At 45.7% G+C, this 19,468-nt stretch overlaps 1 protein-coding gene across 1 annotated transcript; it reads right to left on the bottom strand.

The window, feature by feature from the left end:
- Positions 1-821: 821 nt before the first annotated feature.
- Positions 822-19,161, bottom strand: UNC119 (unc-119 lipid binding chaperone). The gene is made up of 5 exons (XM_005525782.3): positions 18,997-19,161; positions 9,453-9,566; positions 8,463-8,565; positions 7,527-7,699; positions 822-6,606 (listed from the first exon to the last, which is right to left on the bottom strand). Exons 1-5 carry the CDS (start codon positions 19,112-19,114, stop codon positions 6,494-6,496), a joined length of 621 nt encoding a protein of 206 aa, XP_005525839.1. The 5' UTR covers positions 19,115-19,161; the 3' UTR covers positions 822-6,493.
- Between the last annotated feature and the right edge of the window lie 307 nt (positions 19,162-19,468).

The raw sequence follows: 19,468 nt of genomic DNA, 5'->3' as shown, positions 1-19,468 counted from the left end.
AGGGAAACCCCTTGTATTAATAAATTCCTTACTTAAATTCCAACACACAACGATGTCTTGCAGGATATTGTGTCAGTGAGGAGACCCCAGGAATTCTGTGGAATCAAAATGAGTTATAGAAGATATTTTCAAATAAAAACATCCTACTTCTCTTCTGAGAGTTGTTCTGCTCCAAAAGAAACACAGAGGTACTCCCAGGAAGTTCTGAATAAAATATCAAAGCTTTCAAGATGGAATTACTGCAGTAAAACTCACTTCAGCCCAAGCAGCTGGTTCAGTTTTAGCCAATTTTCAAATTAATTTCAAAATTTGATTCTCCAAAGTGCAGCCAGAAATCCTTCAGAAGCACAACCTGGTGCAGAAGAGTGATCCAGGGAACTCCAAGGTTCTGCTAATGTACTTTGAAACTAATTTATTTTTCACATTTTTCATTTTTCCAAATTCTCAGATTTTTCACTTTGTTTTTCAAACTGACTTTTGAAACTTGCAGATTTTTTTTTAAATCACAACCTGATAAACAGCTGTGATCTGTGCAACTCCAAAGTCCCATTAATGTAATTGATGATACCAATTTATTTTAATTACACCCCAAGATGTTCTCCTAATCTAAAAGTTAAATCCCACTTGAACACTTTTAATGTGATGGTTTTACCCACAGAACTGCAGAGTCTTTCCATCAATCACCAAAAAAAGAAGCTGTTCACACACATTTGCACAAAACCTGGAGTTTTACTATTGATGGAAGAGACCTGAAATCAAAGTTTGAATGTTTTTTTTTTAATAAAAAATAAATATTTAAATAAAATAGACAATCACCTTCATTTCTAGGATCAATAATTTATTTCTTTTTTTTTTTACATTTTGCAGTTTGTTACAGGAGAAGAAACACTTGCTAATGGAAGTGACATGTTTTTGAACCATTTTCCAAGGTAATGGAAAAAGTTAAGCATATTCCCTAGGATGCACATCAATGACTAAGCTGCCAATATTAAATCAATTGAAGCAAGTGCAGTCCCTATTTAAACCTTGTATAAATTAATTTAAGGACTCTCCTTCTCCTACAGGAAGACTAAATTGTAGCATCTAATTTTCTTTTTTTTTTTTTCCATCCTGAAGTCTCAGTCTTTTCTCTCTCTCTACTTAATCTGCAAAAAGTCAAACAGGCTGAAGCCAAAGCCACAGAACAGACTCCGTGCCAAGGTTCTTTCTATTCCTGGTGACTTCCTCAGTCCCCTCCTGTCCCAAAAAGGAAACAAAAGACTCCCAGTTTTCTGAAAACCAGATTCTCTGCATGACAGTGCATTGCATTGCCACAGGATGGGCCACAGTGGATGTTCTCCTAGCAAATAAATCACTACCAAGATACAAAGAATTAGAAATTAATCAGTAAAAATGCTCTTAATGTTTTCCCAGTGGTAAAGTAACCAGAATTCTACTCTCCTCCCACAAAAAAATAGATACATTTTTTTTTTATAAATACATTTTAATACAGACAATTCGGTTTCTATGCCAAGGAAACAAAAAGTCACATTCAAACAGGTTTGCTGGGTGTATTGAGATACAGACACCAGAGCAGGCAGGAGCACAGGGGGTTTTTGGGGGGCTGCAGACACACAAACACCATTTCACCCACTCACCAGTGATGGGGAGAACAACTGAGCTGCAAGCTGAGACCTGGAGACCCCTCAAATAAATCAGGAATTTCCTTGTAGATTAAATGATATGAACTATCAATGGTATTTAACATTAATTAATTAATACTGAAAAGCCTCTATAAATTTAGGCAGTGTTTGTGCCGGGGGTAGAAAGAAGAACCATGAGCAGGAGCTCCCAGCTGCCTCAGACCCAGGAAAAAATTGAGTCACTCACCATGGCCTTGAAGGTCTTGGGTCCAAATTGCTGAAATTAATTATTTTTTCTGTCCTTGTCCTCCTCTGCCTCACTTTTCCCCCCCAGATGCACACAAACCTGCCCAAATTTTGTGGGATACACACGGTTCCAGCTGCTGCCCCACAGCCCCAAACGACAGCAATGATTTCTATGGTTTCCTTCCTAACCTGATCTAATTAAAACTGAGCTGTTAACCATCTTTTCCAGGTTATGAATAATTAATAGAGCATTTTTATAATACTTACTAAATATGACAGTTGGGTATTAGCATTTTCTTACCTTAAATAGCCTCAATCTTCCCATGACTAAGAGCTCCCTTTAACCCTTGTCAGGAAGATTGGGGTTTATTTTTTATGGGTCGATATGTAGGATAATAATTCTCAATACACTTGAAGAGTTTTTTTCTCAAACTGAAGGGATTTGGAAGTTGGGATTTGGATATGAATGGATAGCCTGCATGTTTCACACACAGCCAGCCACCACTGTGACACTACACAAGATTTTGGAATAAAACTCAGAGGACAGAGGTGGAAAATAGAGCATCTTACTGACCTCCTCAAAAAACAAGACATAGAGAGAGATTATGAGCAAGAACTAAACCCCAGCAGGTTGTTTTCAACTCTGGAGAGTCTTTTTACATTAAAATAAATAAATAAATAAATTCTGAGTCAGGAAGGGTGGATCATTCTGTTATTTCAGAAATGTCACCAGGTAAATGATAATTCACAGAAACAATTTTGGCTTTTGCCACTGAACTGAGAGCAAGGTTTTCAGATTTTCAACCACAGCTGATGTGTTAATTCTAAAAAGAAATGGTTCTCTCCCTGCCACGGAAGTGTGAGTTACTAGAGCATGCAGCTCACCGCTAATGTACTGCTGCTTTTCTTAAAATTAATTCTTACTAAAGGAATCCAAGACTGACAAAGTGAAAAAATATGTCAAATTATAATTTCCCTGAAAGATTGTGTTGAGCTCTAATTTCCCTGTCTCTCAGAAAAATTATGTCACTGTTAGCACTCAGAGAGACTTTGTTTCTTTTTCCAAGATTAAGTCACTGTGTAAAGCCCACACTTAATCCTGTTTTATGACAGGAAACAGCCGGGCCATCATTAGCAGACAATCTTGGTTAGCTCTTGGATATTTTCTTTCACTTTCAGAAAGTCAGATCCCAAATTGCCAGGCTGGCTTGTTAAAACAGAGCTGAAGTGCTAATTAGAGTCATGTTTAAAATGAGATCAAGGAAGAAAATACAACAATTCTTTTTTTCCCAGAGCCACTACTTGGTGATTTCGCAATGAACTTCCAAAGTAAACCCAATAATGATGAATGCTAAAATACAAAATAATAGCTACTCAAGAAGATTAACAAATTCTTCTGTGAACAATGCTACTAAGACTTCATTCTCAACTGGTTTATAATAAGAATCAGCTGCCAATTTAAGGGGAAAAAAAAATGTAGGTTTCACAACTGGGCTGCAAACTCAGCTCCCTTCCAGAAGGAAGTTGAAATTATTGGGTGCTGAACAAAGTTTGGTTTTTAACACTAAATTCTGAAGGTGGTTTTTAAGCAAAACAAGGGACAGAAGTGGCATTAAAACAGCAGCTCTACAGCCAAAGGTTTTGAAGAACCATTCTTTTATTGCTGTTTATGTGCCCCATGTCAACACCACACGCCATGCTGCTGCATCAGCAGGTGGGAGAGGAACAGAACCTCCCTCCTGGACAGAGATTCCCACGTGTTTGTAAAGATTGGGGATGTGGATGACCTTCAGGAAATGCTAACAAAGAGTTCCCTAGTGAAACAGAGAGATAAGAGTGAGAACTGCTTCAGTGGGACACAGAAAAAAAGCACCTTCAATTCACTTCCCACAGAAAGTTCTCTTGCTTGCCTTGGTTTAGGAATAAAAATTTTTTTACTTGTAGCAAACTCTGGGGATGTTTAATCCCCAGTAAAGTTGTCCCAACTGAAAAGCTGAAGCTAAAATTGGTTGAAATGGATTTTTTTTAAAATGTCCAATCTTTACTTCTACCTTAAAATATTCCTAATATTAGGCAACAAACTCACTCAGTGTAATATCTCCTATTTGATTTACACTAAATTTTCTGTAAGACTGGAATTATTACAAATATAATCTGAATTATAAAAGATATCAGGAGAGGAGCAGCTGATAATTCATCCTCTTGTGTTTAACCTCAAACCTACCCTAGAAAAATGTCAGAAATTCCATCCTCACTCTGCACTCCTGGGAGCACAGTGATTTTCTCTTGGTTCTTTTATAAGGGGCATGTCTACCATTCAAATTTCCCTTGATTACAGTAATATTTATATGGAATTACTCTTTTTTTTATAAGCCTTGAAAAGAGGCAGCATAAAAAAGGAACAGAACATGACTATTTCAGAGGAAACTCCATCACATGACCCAAGAGTCATCACAACATATTAAATAGATGACTGGCAATTCTGGGCAAATTCCATTCCTAAAATTCTTTTAAAAATTTTATGCACAGAAGTGACTGTTATGAACAGCAGGTGAAAAATAACCCCCAAAAAAACCCTGCAGAGAGTGGTACTTTTAAACATACACTCTTTGGTGTGTATAATATGTGTAAAGTGTATGTAAAGACACATTTTGTCTTTAAATTAACATTTTTTCCTCCTGCAAATTGAATCAAAACTCAGAAATACTTAAAACTTGTGAAATGTCATTGGATATATGATTTAACAGGCTTGATTAAAAAAAAAAAATAAGTTGGGGGAGGAATTAAAACATTTTTTAAACTGTTTTCATCTTTAGTAATTATTGTACTATAAAATTAATGGTCAGTAGCTCAAAGTAGTGCACAAATAATGAGGAAATCCTTTGTATCTCTCAAACTGATCAGTCAGCCGTAGGCTACTTGTATGATTTAATACACTAAAGACAAAAAATAGTGATAAATACAAATCTCACTGTGATAAGAATTACTACAAGCTACTACTTGTGTAAAATCAGTGAACTCGACACACTTTTGTAGCTACCAAGCTTAATAAAAACTGTGCTGTAATCTAAAATCACTGTGTTTTTTTTTTTAAAAAAAAATGCCTCCTCTCTCAGCAGTCAAAAAAGCCAAGCCAAATACAAATGGTGACACATTGAAAAGTGACCACAACCCAAAGAAGAGCACAAAAACCTCCCTGTCCTTAGGCTACACTTGGAATTGTTTGTAGTCCTGTCTGATGTAGGCTGTGACTACAGAGATGCTCATCACAACTGGAAATGGTATTTTTATAAAAATTATTACAATTATTACACCTATCTGAGGCTAACATAGAATGTTCCACTTCAACTCACAGAATTAGACATGGAGACATCAAGTATTTATAGAAATATCTACAGACTGCAACTGTCTTTTATTTTTGTTGGGTTGTTGGTTTTTTTTTTTAAGTATCAGTGAACTGACCTTCAGAGTAAGGGTTTCATGACAACAGGTCACCCCACACTAGTTTATTCTTGGTGCTGCTATTTCTTGGGCTAAATTGGTGTTAAACTTCTTCCAGAGTCTGAAGAGAGAGCTTTTGCTAATTTTTTTTGCTGTGTGTTAAAGCTGTAGATTATTAGATTTAGTTTCACCTGTATTAATATCTGAAGAGAAACATTTCTAACAAAGGGGAAACGCTGTCTTAAGCTCCTTTAAATGCAGATACTAAGGGAAAATTGAAAATTCCACACTCCCCAGCTGCCCTAGACAATCAAAACATTGCTCTAACAAGCAGTACTGAAGTCCTTAACTTGGTATCGAGCAGAGATTGAAGAAAACAGACATTGGAAATGTGTGACAAGAAAAGGCTAAATGTTAAATAAAGCCAAAATCCTTCTGCTTATCCTGATTGTTCTGCAAAAAAACTGAAATTAATGGAATGTACTTATGGAGGTTCATAGACACACAATGCCATTTTGCCTTCATCTGAAATGTAATAAAAGGAATGTAAATGTAAAAGCACCCAATTAACACAGCTCTGTCACTGAAGTACTGCTCTTCATTGCAGGTTTTGGTGTTTCCAAGGTTAAACAGAACATTAGACAGAAGGATTGAAACTAAAGGATGAAATACTCATGGAGAGAGCCAATCTAAAGATGAAACTTGCCTTTGTGAGATGTTTTGCTTGATATTTTCAGCAGGCTGGACAAGTCAAATTGGCTTTGAAGCACTCACAAAGAGAAACAGCCACCCAAGCCTCTGCCTCTGCATCCATCCACTCCCATGCTTTCTCTGATTACATTCTTTGGGAAAGCAATCCTAAAAAGATACTCAAGGGCAAGAACATAAATTCACAGAATTAGGGCAAAACCCCTCAGGTCCCACAAGGCCATTTTCAAAGCAGACACTTAAAGAACTTAGGGAAGTGGTATCCAAAGATCATTTTAGCTTAAAACTTCTGAAGAACTGGGTCTGCTTCAAAGTTCAAAAGAGATGTCATGAAACTCCTACTGTGGCAAAGAGTCCTTGGTTAGTGGATCCTTGTCCAGGTGACATGGCAGGCAGCAGAACTGGAGGTGTTGGGATCCCTGACGACTTCCAGAGGGAAGGGGAGGCCAGCACAGCTGGGGCCATCCAGCCCACACTCAGGGTCCTCCACTGTATGAATAATCTGCCTTGTTGTGCATCACCAGCTTGTTGTCTACAAAGTAGAAACTGTCCGACTGTGTCTCGTAGGGATGCAGGATCATCTCTCGAACTGTGAGGGGGAAAAAAACCCAACAAAATTAATAGTGATGCTCCGTGCCGGGCTCAGGAGCTGGTCAGTGTCACTCAGGCAGCTGCAAAATCAGGTGAAAAAGCAAAACCCAAATGGGAATTGCCCAAACCACTCCCTGTTGGTGTCTTGTAAAGAATTCAAGCATAATCATGGAATTTTTATGTTGGAAAGGCCCTCTAAGGACTTAAAATCCAACCTAAACCACACTTTGTTTGAACACTTTCAGGCAGGAAAAATGTTCATAATCCAAATATATTAAGGCATCATATAAAGGGAACCTCAGAACAAGAACATTTTGGGTTGGGGTTCTTTTTGTTTTGTTTTTAAAAACAGTAAAAAAACATCAAACTCAAAGTAAATTTGTTCTGGCCTGACAGCAGGGCCTCACTGTATTTTCCACAGACTGTAATATTAGTGCTGACACACACAATTAGGGGTTGTGAAGAGGAGGATCACACAGATTTACTGCTTGTGCTATTGTGCCTTGGGAGTGAGGAGAGAAAATAAAAGTTATGTTCATACTAAAACCTCTCAAGCTCACAATATAGCACATCAAACATTAAAAGAGATCATAACATTTAAGTTATCCATTTATTGGATGTCTTTTTAATCTTATTTTTTGCTTGTTTTATAACACAATTATCTTTTTTCTCCCGGATACTGAAGCTTCCCTTTTATGAATTAAGAAAAAAAACAACACCCCAAGCAATTGCCTGGTGTGTGATGAGAGACATCCTACTAGAAAACAAAATCACAGCTAACACAGATATAAAAGGATGAATTATTCTACCCAACCCACTCTCTAGAGACAGCTTTTGAAAAAGGGCTCCCCCAGACCAACTCAGATGAACATCACGGTGTGACAACCCAGAAATAAAAGTTTATTATAAAGAGCTTACTGAGATCCTCTGACAGCTGGGGGAATTCATAGATGTGCTCACAAGTATTTTTACTGCTGGGGATGCAGAAGCCAAATTCAAAATCAAAACTTTTCAGCAGCTGGTCACGGAAGTAGTGCCTCTCAATCATACGGAAATTATTAATGGGTTTGTCCCCTACTGTGAATTCCACCCTGAAAAAGAAGGGTAAAACTGACGTGAGCTTTTATGCTTCAGTAAGATCTGCACCATTCCTGAAAGGCAGAAGAGAGCTCTGAAAAAAAACTAAAAAAAAAAAAAAGAAGCCAAAAATATAAAGCAACAGCACTCATCAAATTATTGTTTCCTCTTTTACTTAAAGCGTTCCACAGGGACACACCACAGCATTAGAGAAACATCTCAAAGCTCATCCAATTTCACCCCTGCCACGGACAGGGACACTGCTGCTTGCTCCAAGCTCCATCCAAGCTGGCCTTGGACACCTCCAGGGATGGAACAGCCACAGCTTCTCTGGGCAGCCTGTGCCAGGGCCTCTCCACCCTCACAGGGAGCAATCCCTTCCCAATATCCCATCCATCCCTGCCCTCTGGCACTGGGAGCCATTCCCTGTGTCCTGTCACTCCAGGTCCTTTCCAAAAGTCCCTCTCCAGCTCTCTTGGAGTCCCTCCAGGCACTGGAAGGTGCTCTAAGGTCTCCCCAGAGCCTTCTCTTCTTTGGATAGTTTTCCCACCTTATTTTGCCTCTTTTAGCACTGATCTCTTCAGGACCAGGCCTACCCCTGACTGAACAGCCTGAAGCGACAGAGAAAGCAGGAGATTCGGAGACCCTCCTAATATATGAAAAAGCCCCCTGTTCCATCAACTTCCTGGCAGGATGAACATGGAAGAGATGGGTGTTTTCCCCTGAGATTTCAGTTGTTTTCTGTGCTAGGCCAAGGAGCAGAGAGGAGTTACTCACGTGGCTCCCACTTGCCGCAGTCTGAGAAAGGCCGGGGTGAACTGATAGCGCACAAAGCGTCCGGCGTTGGGGTCCACGTCCTTCCTGTCATTGTGCTCCCGCTCTGCAAAAGCCCCAAGAAAGCTCTGTCAGAGCTGCCTGAGAAACAGAAACTCAAGGGAAATGCTTCTGGTGGTGTTCTTGAGCCACATAAGCCAGGAAACCACTCTGGTGCTGAGCTCACCCTCCTCCTGTCCTGAGGTGTCCACCACTGGTCACCCAGAGATGGAATGTTGCAAGACAGCCCTTTGGTTTGAGTAATTTCTTATCTTCTGGATTTCTATTCCTCCTCTGCTGTTCCTACCTCACATCAGGACTGCAGAGTGACTCTGAAGAAGCTGTTTCCCCAAATGCTTGGTTTGCTACCTGCAAGCTACAGAAAACTTCCTCTCACCTGCAGGGAGGTGGGGAAGGGTTAAAAGAGTTTGGCCAGGAAAAGAACAGCTGCCCTGGGTTTTTATCACCACTGGTAACAGGCAACACTTGGCTGCTTACAATTACTAAAAATTAATTAAAAAAAAAAAAAAAAAGGCAAAGGTTCAGTTTGTGTAATTTGCCTGTTGGCAGTTTCTCCCTTTTGGAAATACCATTTTCCTGACTCCTCAGTGAGAGATGTTACACTAACAGCTAAACTATGTGCAGGGGGCACAAACTGATGAACAGACAAGAAAAAAACACCCAGTGATCTCCTCCTCCTCTGCTCCTATTTACAACATCCATCTGTCCCTTCCTGTCACAGATGGCAGCAGGAAGAGCACAGCAGCAGCCAGCTCTGCTCACCCTGTTGGTACGAAGAGACACCTGAAAAACATTCCTGCTGCAAGATGGGGCTCCAGCCCTCCTGCAGTGCAGAGATGCTGCTACTTTTGGGAAATGGATGGAGTAAAAGGAGTGGGGGAAGGCAAAAGGAATTATTTGTTCATGGAAACCTTATTTTGTGTGCGCACTCACCTGAAGCTGCTGGCTTGGTGATTTCAAACAAGACTGTGCCAGATTCCATGTCCCGGATTTTGAACCTGGTGAAGTCTATCTTGTAAACATTTTCCTCTGGAGTGCACAAATAATCTGCAGGGGGAAGCAAATTTAAATGAAGGCTGCCCTGAAACACCAGGAACGTCTGGCTGTTCTCTGGAGGCCACACCAGCAGTGAGAGCAGCCCAAATGCATCTCCACTACTGCATGTTTTAATTCAAAACTGATGTCTCTGAGGACAGTCTCAGCTCTGGAGGCTCACTCTGTCCTGCTCAGACAGGCCAGGGGAAAGAACTCTCTTCATCAACACTCAGAGGTCATCACCTTTTCCCAACCAGCAGCTTCTGCATCCATTTCCTCCCAGGGTATTGAGACTAGTCAGCACCTCCATCAAATCCCAGCCTTTCCAGTGTTAAGAGGCTTTGCCTGTTTTAAAAACTGCCCTGTGGCAGAATGTGAGGGCTAAGCAGCTTTGGGAGCACTAAGCTGACTGCATTTAACTGGAACAGGAGTGTCCTCCCCTGAGCCACCTCCCTGCTCCAGCCCTCTGCAGACCAAAGGTGGCCTCTTCTCTCCAGTGATGCTCATCCCCCACCAGGGCTTGTTTTCCCCTGCACTGAAAATGGTGTTGAAGCCTTTCCCTCTGTTAGGAGAACAGGGAGTGGAGCCCTTCCCTGCTTTGAGCATCTTGGAGAGAAAGTCGTGGAATCACAGAATTGTTAAGGTTGGAAGAGCCCTCTAAGATCATCGAGTCCAACTTTTCACCCTGCACTGCTGTGTTTGCCACTAAACCATGTCCCAAGTGCCACATCCACAGGCCTTTTGAACCCTTCTAGGGATGAGGATTCCACCACTAAAATCTCCACAGTTTTGGCCTTCGGCCTTGCTGTGTCCTGGCACAGGAGTCATCCTCCTCCCTGGGGAAAGAGCACATAAAGCACAGATTGAAAGCAGCTCCAATAACTTACTTTACCCTGACAAATCTAAAGAAATTATCTGTGTAGACAAGTCAGGTCAGCTTTCAAACAGCAGCACCTTTGATTGATGTAGGAGACTAGTTCTGGAGGTTCCAAGGTGAAAATAATACTTTAACATTTTAATTCAAAGCACTTTCTCAGCAACTAATTCCTGCTGTTAATCTGAGCTAATCACTTATTTCTGTCTGCTTTCCTATTTCTGAATCCAACAAATCCATCCACCTGAGGCTACACCTGAGGCATGCAGTCCACCTGAGATTACATAAAAACAAGTTACAAGTGCTCAGAGCTCAGACCTGCCCATGCCAACCCAACTTCAGTACAGGTCTAAGAAATCCAGGACCACTGTGAGAGACTTCTGAGCTCCTGGGCATGAATACCTGGCACTAGCACTTTCCTAGAAGCCTTTTATTCCTTCCAAATCTCCATAACTTGGAGAACCGTCCAAGTAAACTCGGTGCAAGGAACAGAGGTGTTAAATGTTCTCCCTGGCCAGTTTTACTGCTCTCCAACAACCCCATATGGTAAATACTCAAAGGAATGCCAGAGAATTTGTGGATTTCCCATCCCTGGAAGTGCTCAAGGCCAGGCTGGATGGGGCTTGGAGCAACCTGGTCTAGTGGGAGGTGTCCCTGCATGGCAGAGGGGATGGAAGAGGATGATCTTTAAGGCCCCTCTGTCCTGGTCCTCTTAAGCCAAAACACTGAGATTCTACAACTCTATAAATGGGTGTTCAGAGAGAGGACAGTGCTCAAAGCATCCCTGGCATTTGGCAGGGATTTTCCCTTCCCTATCAACACAGCACAAGGATAAACTGACACCAGAACCCACGCAGACAAGAAGAACAAGCTAAAAGCTCGACCTTTTTACTACCACAAGAAAACACAAGCTTGTGTTTGGCCAAATACCCCAACAACTTCACAAAAATCTTCTTTTGTGTCTTTAACAGTAGCCAAGAAGACAGGACACGAATTTAAACCCAGCCCTTGCCTTAGGCCCTGATGTTTAGCATTCCTCAGGGAGATGTCCTGCAATTACACCATGATTTTAGGCTCTGACACATCAGCCACCCCAATTCCTAACCCGTCCCGCAACTTCCCGGTTCCAAGCACCAGCATGCAAAACACAAACTGGTGGAAGCAGGCACAGCTTCCCACAGCCCAGCTTCCCCTCCCTCAGCCCATGGCTACTGCTGTTCCCTGGGAAGGCTGTTGGGAGCAGGCAGCAGTCGCCCAGGAGCCCAGGACACCTTCCCTGGAGCACGCTGGCAAATCCGAAGCTGCGTTTGTCTGCAAGTTAATTATTAAGTGTTTCTACTCCTGCAGAATTCCTGCCCATCCAGCACCATGGCAACAGCTTTATCCCCCTCCTTGGCAGCAGCGTTGCTGCAGTAACAGTGTCCATGACTCATCTGGAGCAGAGGAGAGCCAAGCAGAGCCTCCAAAGAGGAGTAAACCCCGGGTAGAATCCCTACTAGGCTCCTGCTCATTGATGTTTGCACCCCTACACTGTTGTTTTCCAACTCTTTTTGCCCTGATAATATTTTTAACGCTTTTTTGTCATTGTTTTGTTTGGTTTTTTCTTTAATCAGCATGCCAACATACAACTGGATGCCATCCGGGAAGATCAGCTGCCAGAATACTGCAATCAAGTGGGTTTTTTCTTCCTCTGGCAGAGCCCAGTCTCCTAGAAAGGAAAAAAACCCAGAGGAATATATATTCCTCTCAGTGTGTATTACATTTGTTTCTGCTGTTCCTGTTCAAAAATCAATCAAAGTAGCCACGTGCTGGATTTTTCCCCCACACGTAACAGGAGCCTGCGGCTGCACTGGAAGCTCTTATTGGGAATGGGCTGCTTGCAATTGGCAGATCCTTCTGCTCAGCTGAGCACTGTCAGATTTACTAATCTCATCCCATACACACTTATTTTTAAATTACTGTAGGGCCCAGTTGCCCACACTTCCATGACTCACTTAAATGTATCATCTGCTTCCCTTATCCTAATTCACCGTCGCCACGATTTGGGGAAGGGAGGCAGCAGCTGTGGTTATTTTAGCTGGGAATGAGGCAGATCAACCCTCCACGGAGGGGATTGTTACAGAGAATGGTGGGTTGGTCTCTCAGGACAGAATATTTTCTTGTTTCCTCCACTTCCCCTAAAGCAGGTTGTGCTGTTTCCCCGTTAATAACTGAACCATCATGATGTGTCCCTGAGCCTTCAGTACTCACCTGATTTAGGGATGAAGGCATGGACACAGCAGCACTGCCATGGAAAACCCAGCAGATTGGTTTTTATCCTAAAGTACCCACATTTAGTAGTGCATAAAAAAGGTCACAAAAGAGAAATAATTCCTACCTTTTCCTAAAGCTCAGGGAATTGTCATATCCCAGACCTCCATCCCCAAACCCTTCCTGAAAAGAATTCACCTGGTATTAGCAGCTACTTCTCACAGTCACAATTCCTGACAGTGCCTCTCCAGCTTCTTTCTCACAACCTCTGGATCATGCCCAAACTCCCCACTTTTAGAGACAATTTCTATCTTAAGAGTTATTGCAGTTGTGAAGAGTTTGGATCACAACCAGCACCACTGTGGTGGTCTGAGGAAGCAGTAGGGGTGATTGGCTTCCTGAATCTGGCTCAGTTCATTCCTTCACAAATTCTCCAATTCCCTTTGTAGGAAAAAATGATTCCAAAGCGACCCCAAACAGTTCAGTGGTCTCTAGATTTGCTCTCAGAATCAGAATCAGGTGCTCCTTCCACTGGTACAGTTCTGAGGTGATACCTCCACTGCCTAATCCAGGAAAGAGACACTTTTTATCCAGGAAACCTTCCTGTCCTCCCAAACCCAAGCAAGATTATACAATAAACCAGCAGAACAGCCTGGACACTGCCAGCAGGCACTGCCTGTGAACACTGGCATGTCCTGAACCCTGGTGCATAATTCCAGGTGTGTATTTTAGCAGCTGGTGTTACAGAGGAGCACAAAAGGTGAGGGATAATACAGTGCTAAATAACACAGGAAAGCAAACAAAGGCACTTTCCCCTCGGGACCTCTCCCTGTCATTTAAATGCCTGAGATCAGGTTTGATCCTCATCACATAAAGCTAAAATTTGATTCTTATTTCCAAATTTCCTTCACAACCACCCCACCAGGCACATTTTATCACAAGTTCATGGGCAATAGGATTCACGCTCTTTGTTGTGCTCCTTTCAAGATGCCTTCTCCATCTCTGCAATCATGAGGAGGAAGCACGTGTCCCCTCTCACAGACACCAGGGATATTTCTGTGCTCATCAGAGTCTAATCTCAGATGGGGTAGCTCCTATTTTAAGGCCTTAAGAGCCCACTAAGGAAAGCAGAGTGTAAGAAAGGGGTAAGAAAGAACTAAAAATCTAGTCCTGGAAATGGGTGTAAATTGGGAGGATGCTGTACAAGAGACTGAGGCAACAGCAGTGACTTGTAACAGGAATTTCTCTCCCCAGCACAATAACAACAATTTAGGGAATGGATGAGAAGGCTCCTGCAGTTATGCAGGCCTGTTTCCTAACATGCATTTACCAACAAGGTCAGGAGCTATTTTGAAGCCAACTCCCAAGACATAAGCCAGGTATAAAGCCAAGACAACTGCAGGGGAATTGCCAGGAGCTGAAGATTAGGAGATTATCAGATTGAAGGGTCTCAGAAGGAAGCAAAAATAGCCCAGACCCCAAAAAGAGGACAAGCAGTGACGCAGGACACGGAGCAGGACCTGAGGGGAAGTCAGGGCAGGTTTCAGGTGCTATTGATACACCTGCCCAGACAACCTGGCTTCAGTTAAAGAACAAACTAAACCATTTCCCTGCCCTCTGCCTCTGCAGTTCAAGCCCTGTAAAACCAAGCCAGCCAGAAAACAGGATCTACTCCTGTAAAATAAGATCCCTCCAATCCAAACCATGGGGTTTGGAGAACCAAAGACCAGGGGGGTTGCACAGGGAGGGAAGCAGCTGCCCTCTGACCTAGCTCTGGAATTAGGCTGCTGCAGTGTCCCAGAGGGAAAATTCTGCACCAGAAGGATCCCACAGGGGTTTTTCCACAGCAGCACATTTACTGTCAAGGAAGCACAGGGATTTAGACCAGGAGGATTCAGGCTGAGGCACTTCCCAAGGTCCCCAGAGCCCCTCAGTTGCCAAGTCCTACTGCACAGCTCACCAGGCTCTGATTTTTGTGGCAGCCTGCTCATCCCTTTTTTATTTCTTTCTTTTTTTTTAATTTTAGCTAGAGCTTTCCAGACTTCACCCTCTCACAACTAATTTGATCACAGCCCTGCAGCCTGTGGATGGAGCTGCTCTTCCCCCATTTCCAAGGAACTCAAACACTTTCTCCTGCCCACTTTTCACACTGATTGCATTCAAAGTCTGAAACCATGTGCACAACACCAACTAAATCAGCTACTTCTGGGCTGAGCCAAAGCCAAGACCCTCAGGCTGACTCCCTCAGCTTTCCTCTTACCTTTGCCATTTCCACCAGGGATGGCCCAAACCCACAACCCTGGGAGAAGGAGGAATCCCACAGCACACACACACACACACACACACACCATGTGTGCTGCCCCTGGGAATCCTGACAGCTCATCTTGTACTGCGAGACTCTGGGAAACACGGAGCCTTGGAAAAGCTCACAGCTTGTGTGGGATGCTGAGGGAAGGGTCGTGGGGGGAGCAGCTTGGCACAGCTCTGGGATATGGCTCTGCAACAAGGAATCAGCACATCAAAACACAGCCACACCTCACAGCCCTGGACAGGGCAGAACAGGGATTTATTAACCCCACACACACCCACAGCTCCTCAGGGCTCCTAATAAAATACATTCTCCCCATTAATTGGGGAGGGAAGTCATGGTCCAGGAGAAGCTTTGAAGATGGATTCATGCACATCTGCCTCACATTCCTGTCTCTCATTGCCCATCCAAACCCCATGGATTTAAAAATGGGTTTGAACATGGATCCAGGATGGTTTAGCTTTATAGGACTTGAATTGCTGAGGCAGAGGGCAGGGAAATGGTTTATTTGGTTTTTTGTTTTAATCAACAGCAGGAAACTGGTATGAAAGTCTCCCAAGAAAGGTCTGGCCTGCCTAACCCACTGAGGCAGCCCTGTGCCAAGCTGGCCTTTAGCTAAAGCTGCCTAGAGAAGTCTCAGAGAAATCCCAAGTGACAGCTTGAGGAAGAGATTACTTTCAGAAATGATTACCTGTGTGTTCCTTATTTTTAGGGTTTGTTTCGAAACTGTTTCAAAGCATGCAATCAATTATTTAACCCCTTGGTTTGCTAAAATAAAATCAGCATTAGAATAAAACTTAAAATGTAAGATTTGATCTGGTATTACAGGCAAAGTGTGCAGGTGATAAACAGGGCAGCCTCAGAGGCTGGAGCTTGTCTTTTGTTACACATCTGACTCTCTGATCCTCTGGCTGCCTCAGTAATTAATTGCAATTTGAACTGAGCTCTGCCCCACTCCTTTGCTAATCTTAAATTAATCACGTCATGAGCTTTTTCCGCTTTTCCCAACCACAGTTGTGTGAGCGAGTGACAAATCGCCCTAACTGCAGAGGAAATGGTTCTCTCTCCTTACACCTGATCCAGCTGGAGCAGTGCCAGAACCAGCCTGGCCAGAAGGTCCAGATATCCCAGGGCAGCATCCCAGGTCCACCAGGACCCCAGCGTGACCAGAATTCCCGTGGGCCCGGAGCTGCCAGGGAATTTAACATTGGAAGGACTCAGAATGTGCAGGGCTGTTCACTCAACTCCCCAGTTAAGCTTATTAGAAGCACATTAGGAGCAGAGCCCCCAGCTGGCTCCTGTGGCTGCCCACAGAGCCACATCCTGCCTCGCCACCCTCCCAGCCCAGTCACCTCACATTTGGTCAGCTGCACCCACGGGGAGAGCAAAGTCCAGCTGTGCTGCCTGATGAAGATTATTAGGGAGGAATTCTGCCCTGTCAGACTGCTGAGGCACTGGCACAGACTGGGCAGAGGAGCTGTGGCTGCCCCATCCCTGGAAGAGTTCAAGGAAAGGCTGGATGAGGCTTGGAGCAACCTCATCTAGTGGAAGGTGTTCCTCTTCTTGGTGAGGCAGTTGGAACAAGGTGGATTTTAAGGTCCCCACCAAGCCAAACCATTCTGTGCTACAGCCAGAATTCCACCTCTCCCTGCATAACCTGGAAGGCTGCTAAGGAACACACAGCCTGCTCCTGGTGTGAGCATTCCTAAAACACAGTCCTGTGCTACCAAGGCCTGCTAGGCTTTGGTTGATGAAGCAGCCCTAAAACACGGCCAGCCCTGCCAAGGTGCCAGGCAGGACAGAGTTTAATGCAGCCCCTCGACAGCGTGAGCTGCCGTGCTACTGGCCCGTGAGTTTGGATAAAAATGAATTATCCTCCCTCTGGAACAACAAAGGACATCCAGGGCACCAGGACATTTCTGTTGCAGCCCCAACCACCAACTCCTCCTTCATCTTCAAGCTGTCAGAGGTAGAGTTGCTGCAACAGGGTGTGGTGTCTGTCCTGACACCCAACACGTCCAAAAGGTTGGGGCAGCTGTGAACTTCTCTCCCACAGCCTGGTCCTTCCTCCTCCCCTGCCTGATGCAGAAGAGTAGAACAGTTTCACATTGTTATTTTTGACCATCGGTTTTTAAGGGTGCAGAAATGAGCAAAGGCCATAGAATGTCCCAAATAATCATTAGGTGTTAAAGATCCGAAAAATATTAAATATTTCCTCCTGTTAAACCCAGCGGGAGGAAAACTGAGCTTGAGAAGGGGAGCTGCAAAGTGTTCCTGGGTGACAGGATACAATATGCTCAACATGGATGTACTGTTTACCTCTATCCCCAAACTCATTGAGGGTTTCAGGTGTGGAGAGCATTTCCTGGCTCCCACACATCCAGCAGGACAGGAAGCACTTCCCAGGGCAAGCCTGGGCCATCATCACAGTGCCTGGCTCTGTTTAGCATGACCCATCTGTACCCCTGGTACAAGCAAGTCTCATAGCAGGAGGGGAACACAGCATTTTCATGCATTTCACATCCTCCCTGTGCTCCAGAGCACTCTGACCCAGGGCTGGAAGAGGCAGTAAACAACCTGGCTCACCAGCTTAGCCCTCCCTGCTCCCTGGGAAGACAGCAGCTTACCAAAAGCATGCACCATCCATCCCCACTGATGCCACACAAGGTGACAGCAAGGGTGAGGGGTGTCCCTGTCCCCTCCAGACAGCCCTGGCGAGGGCAGGGACACAGATGCTGACATGAAGTGAGCATGCAGTGCTTCACACAGCCACGGCTTGGATTCACCATCCACCTGAGGATGCTGGCAGGATGCTTCAGTGCCTGCTGCGTGGCTCTCCCTGCTACAGGCAGGGGATTTCTGGGCCTGGGCAGTGAATCACGCATCTGCACCAGCACAGCAGCAGCAGCCCCTCTCAGAGGAGCCTCTGTAAACCCTTCCTGAGGGCTGACACGAGTCCCTGCCATGCTGCTCACACAGCAGCCCCACGGGACTGCCTGCACACAGCAGCACCCACAGCCGCATCCTTCCTCCCCAGGGCTCGTCACAGCCCCAGCCTGTGACACACAGCTGCCTTTGGGGCCACACTGCACTGCGAGGCACAGGGAGCACAGCCAGACCCCAGGCCAGCCCCTCCACCCTGACAGCCCAGAGAGACAACCCAAAGGTCCTAGAACGTGGAAAAAGGACTTTTTGGGACTCCAGGGTGGATTGGCCCTGGGCATTGCGGAGGCCAGGCTGGCCTTGCATTACCATGGAATGGTTTGGATAAGGAGGGACCTTAAAGACCATCTGGTTCCAACCCCCTGCCAGTGGCAGGGACACCTTCCACCAGCCCATGTTGCTCCAAGTCCCATCCAACCTCATCTTGAACACTTCCAGGGATAGAGCAGCCACAGCTTCTCTGTGCCAGGGCCCCACCACTCTCCCATGGAGGAATTTCTCCCTAATATCTAATCTAAACCTGCTCTCTCTCAGTGTGAAGCCATTCCCCCCTGTCCTGGCCTTTCCCCAGCCCCTCCAGCCACACACTCCCACCCACCCCTTCCAAGATGCCCTCAAGACCACTCGTGCTTTACTGGAGAGGGGCAAACTGGGATGGGGGGCTGCTGTGGCCAGGGGTCCAGCCCATCCCATTGCCGTGGGCACAGACAGGGAACGGGTGATGGGGAGAGCAGCGAGGAGCATCCCAACACCGACCTTCGAGCGGAGTTGGGGGGCGGCATGCCCAGCTCCAGGCACTCCCCTGTTCTTTCGGTGGTACCCGGGTGCCACATCCCGCTGCGGACTGTCCCCTGCGCTGCTGCATCCCCACTTCTTGTCCCCCGGGAAGGGGGGACCGCCTCCCCTTTTCCCTCTGGGTTAGCCCCCTTCAAAGGGGCTACGCCTCCTCTTTTCCCCCCGGTTTAGACCCCTCGGAGAGGAGGACCGGCTGTCCTTTTTCCCCCGAGAAAAGCCCCACGAGGACACGTTCCCCATCTCCCCCCCTCGCCGCCATCCCCGGCACGCACCGCTGGTGACCCGCTGCAGCCCCAGCACGTCGTCGGGCCCGATGAGAGCCTTTCGGCCCAGCTCCTCCTCGGTCCTGGCCGCCGCCGCCCCGGCCCCGCCGCTCTTCTTCACCTTCATGGCCCCGCCGCCGCCGCCGCCGGTGTGAGCGGCCCCGGCCCCGCTGCGCGCCGCCGCACCGGGAGGGGCACGGCCGGCACCGCCCCCGGCCCGCCCCGGCCGCACAGCGCCGCCCGCGCCGCGGGAAGGAACGAGGGGAAGGAAGGAAATCGGGCCTCCCCTTGCTGCTCAGGGCAAACCCTTTCTGCTGGAGGAGACCGGGGTCTCCGCTCCTGCCACGTCCCTGCCATAGGGTGCAGCCCGCCAGGAGCGCAGGTGAGGTGGGGACAGACCCCACACCTGGCCCGGAGCGCAGGGACACCCGCACCAAGCATCCTCAGAGCGATACACAAGGGAGGGGCTGAGCCTCCCGGG

This window comes from Pseudopodoces humilis, chromosome 23, assembly GCF_049639895.1.
Source record: "Pseudopodoces humilis isolate 2021_Gansu_Grassland_sample_001 chromosome 23, ASM4963989v1, whole genome shotgun sequence".
Taxonomy (NCBI): Eukaryota; Metazoa; Chordata; class Aves; order Passeriformes; family Paridae; genus Pseudopodoces; species Pseudopodoces humilis.
This window is presented reverse-complemented; position numbering and strand designations above follow the sequence as displayed.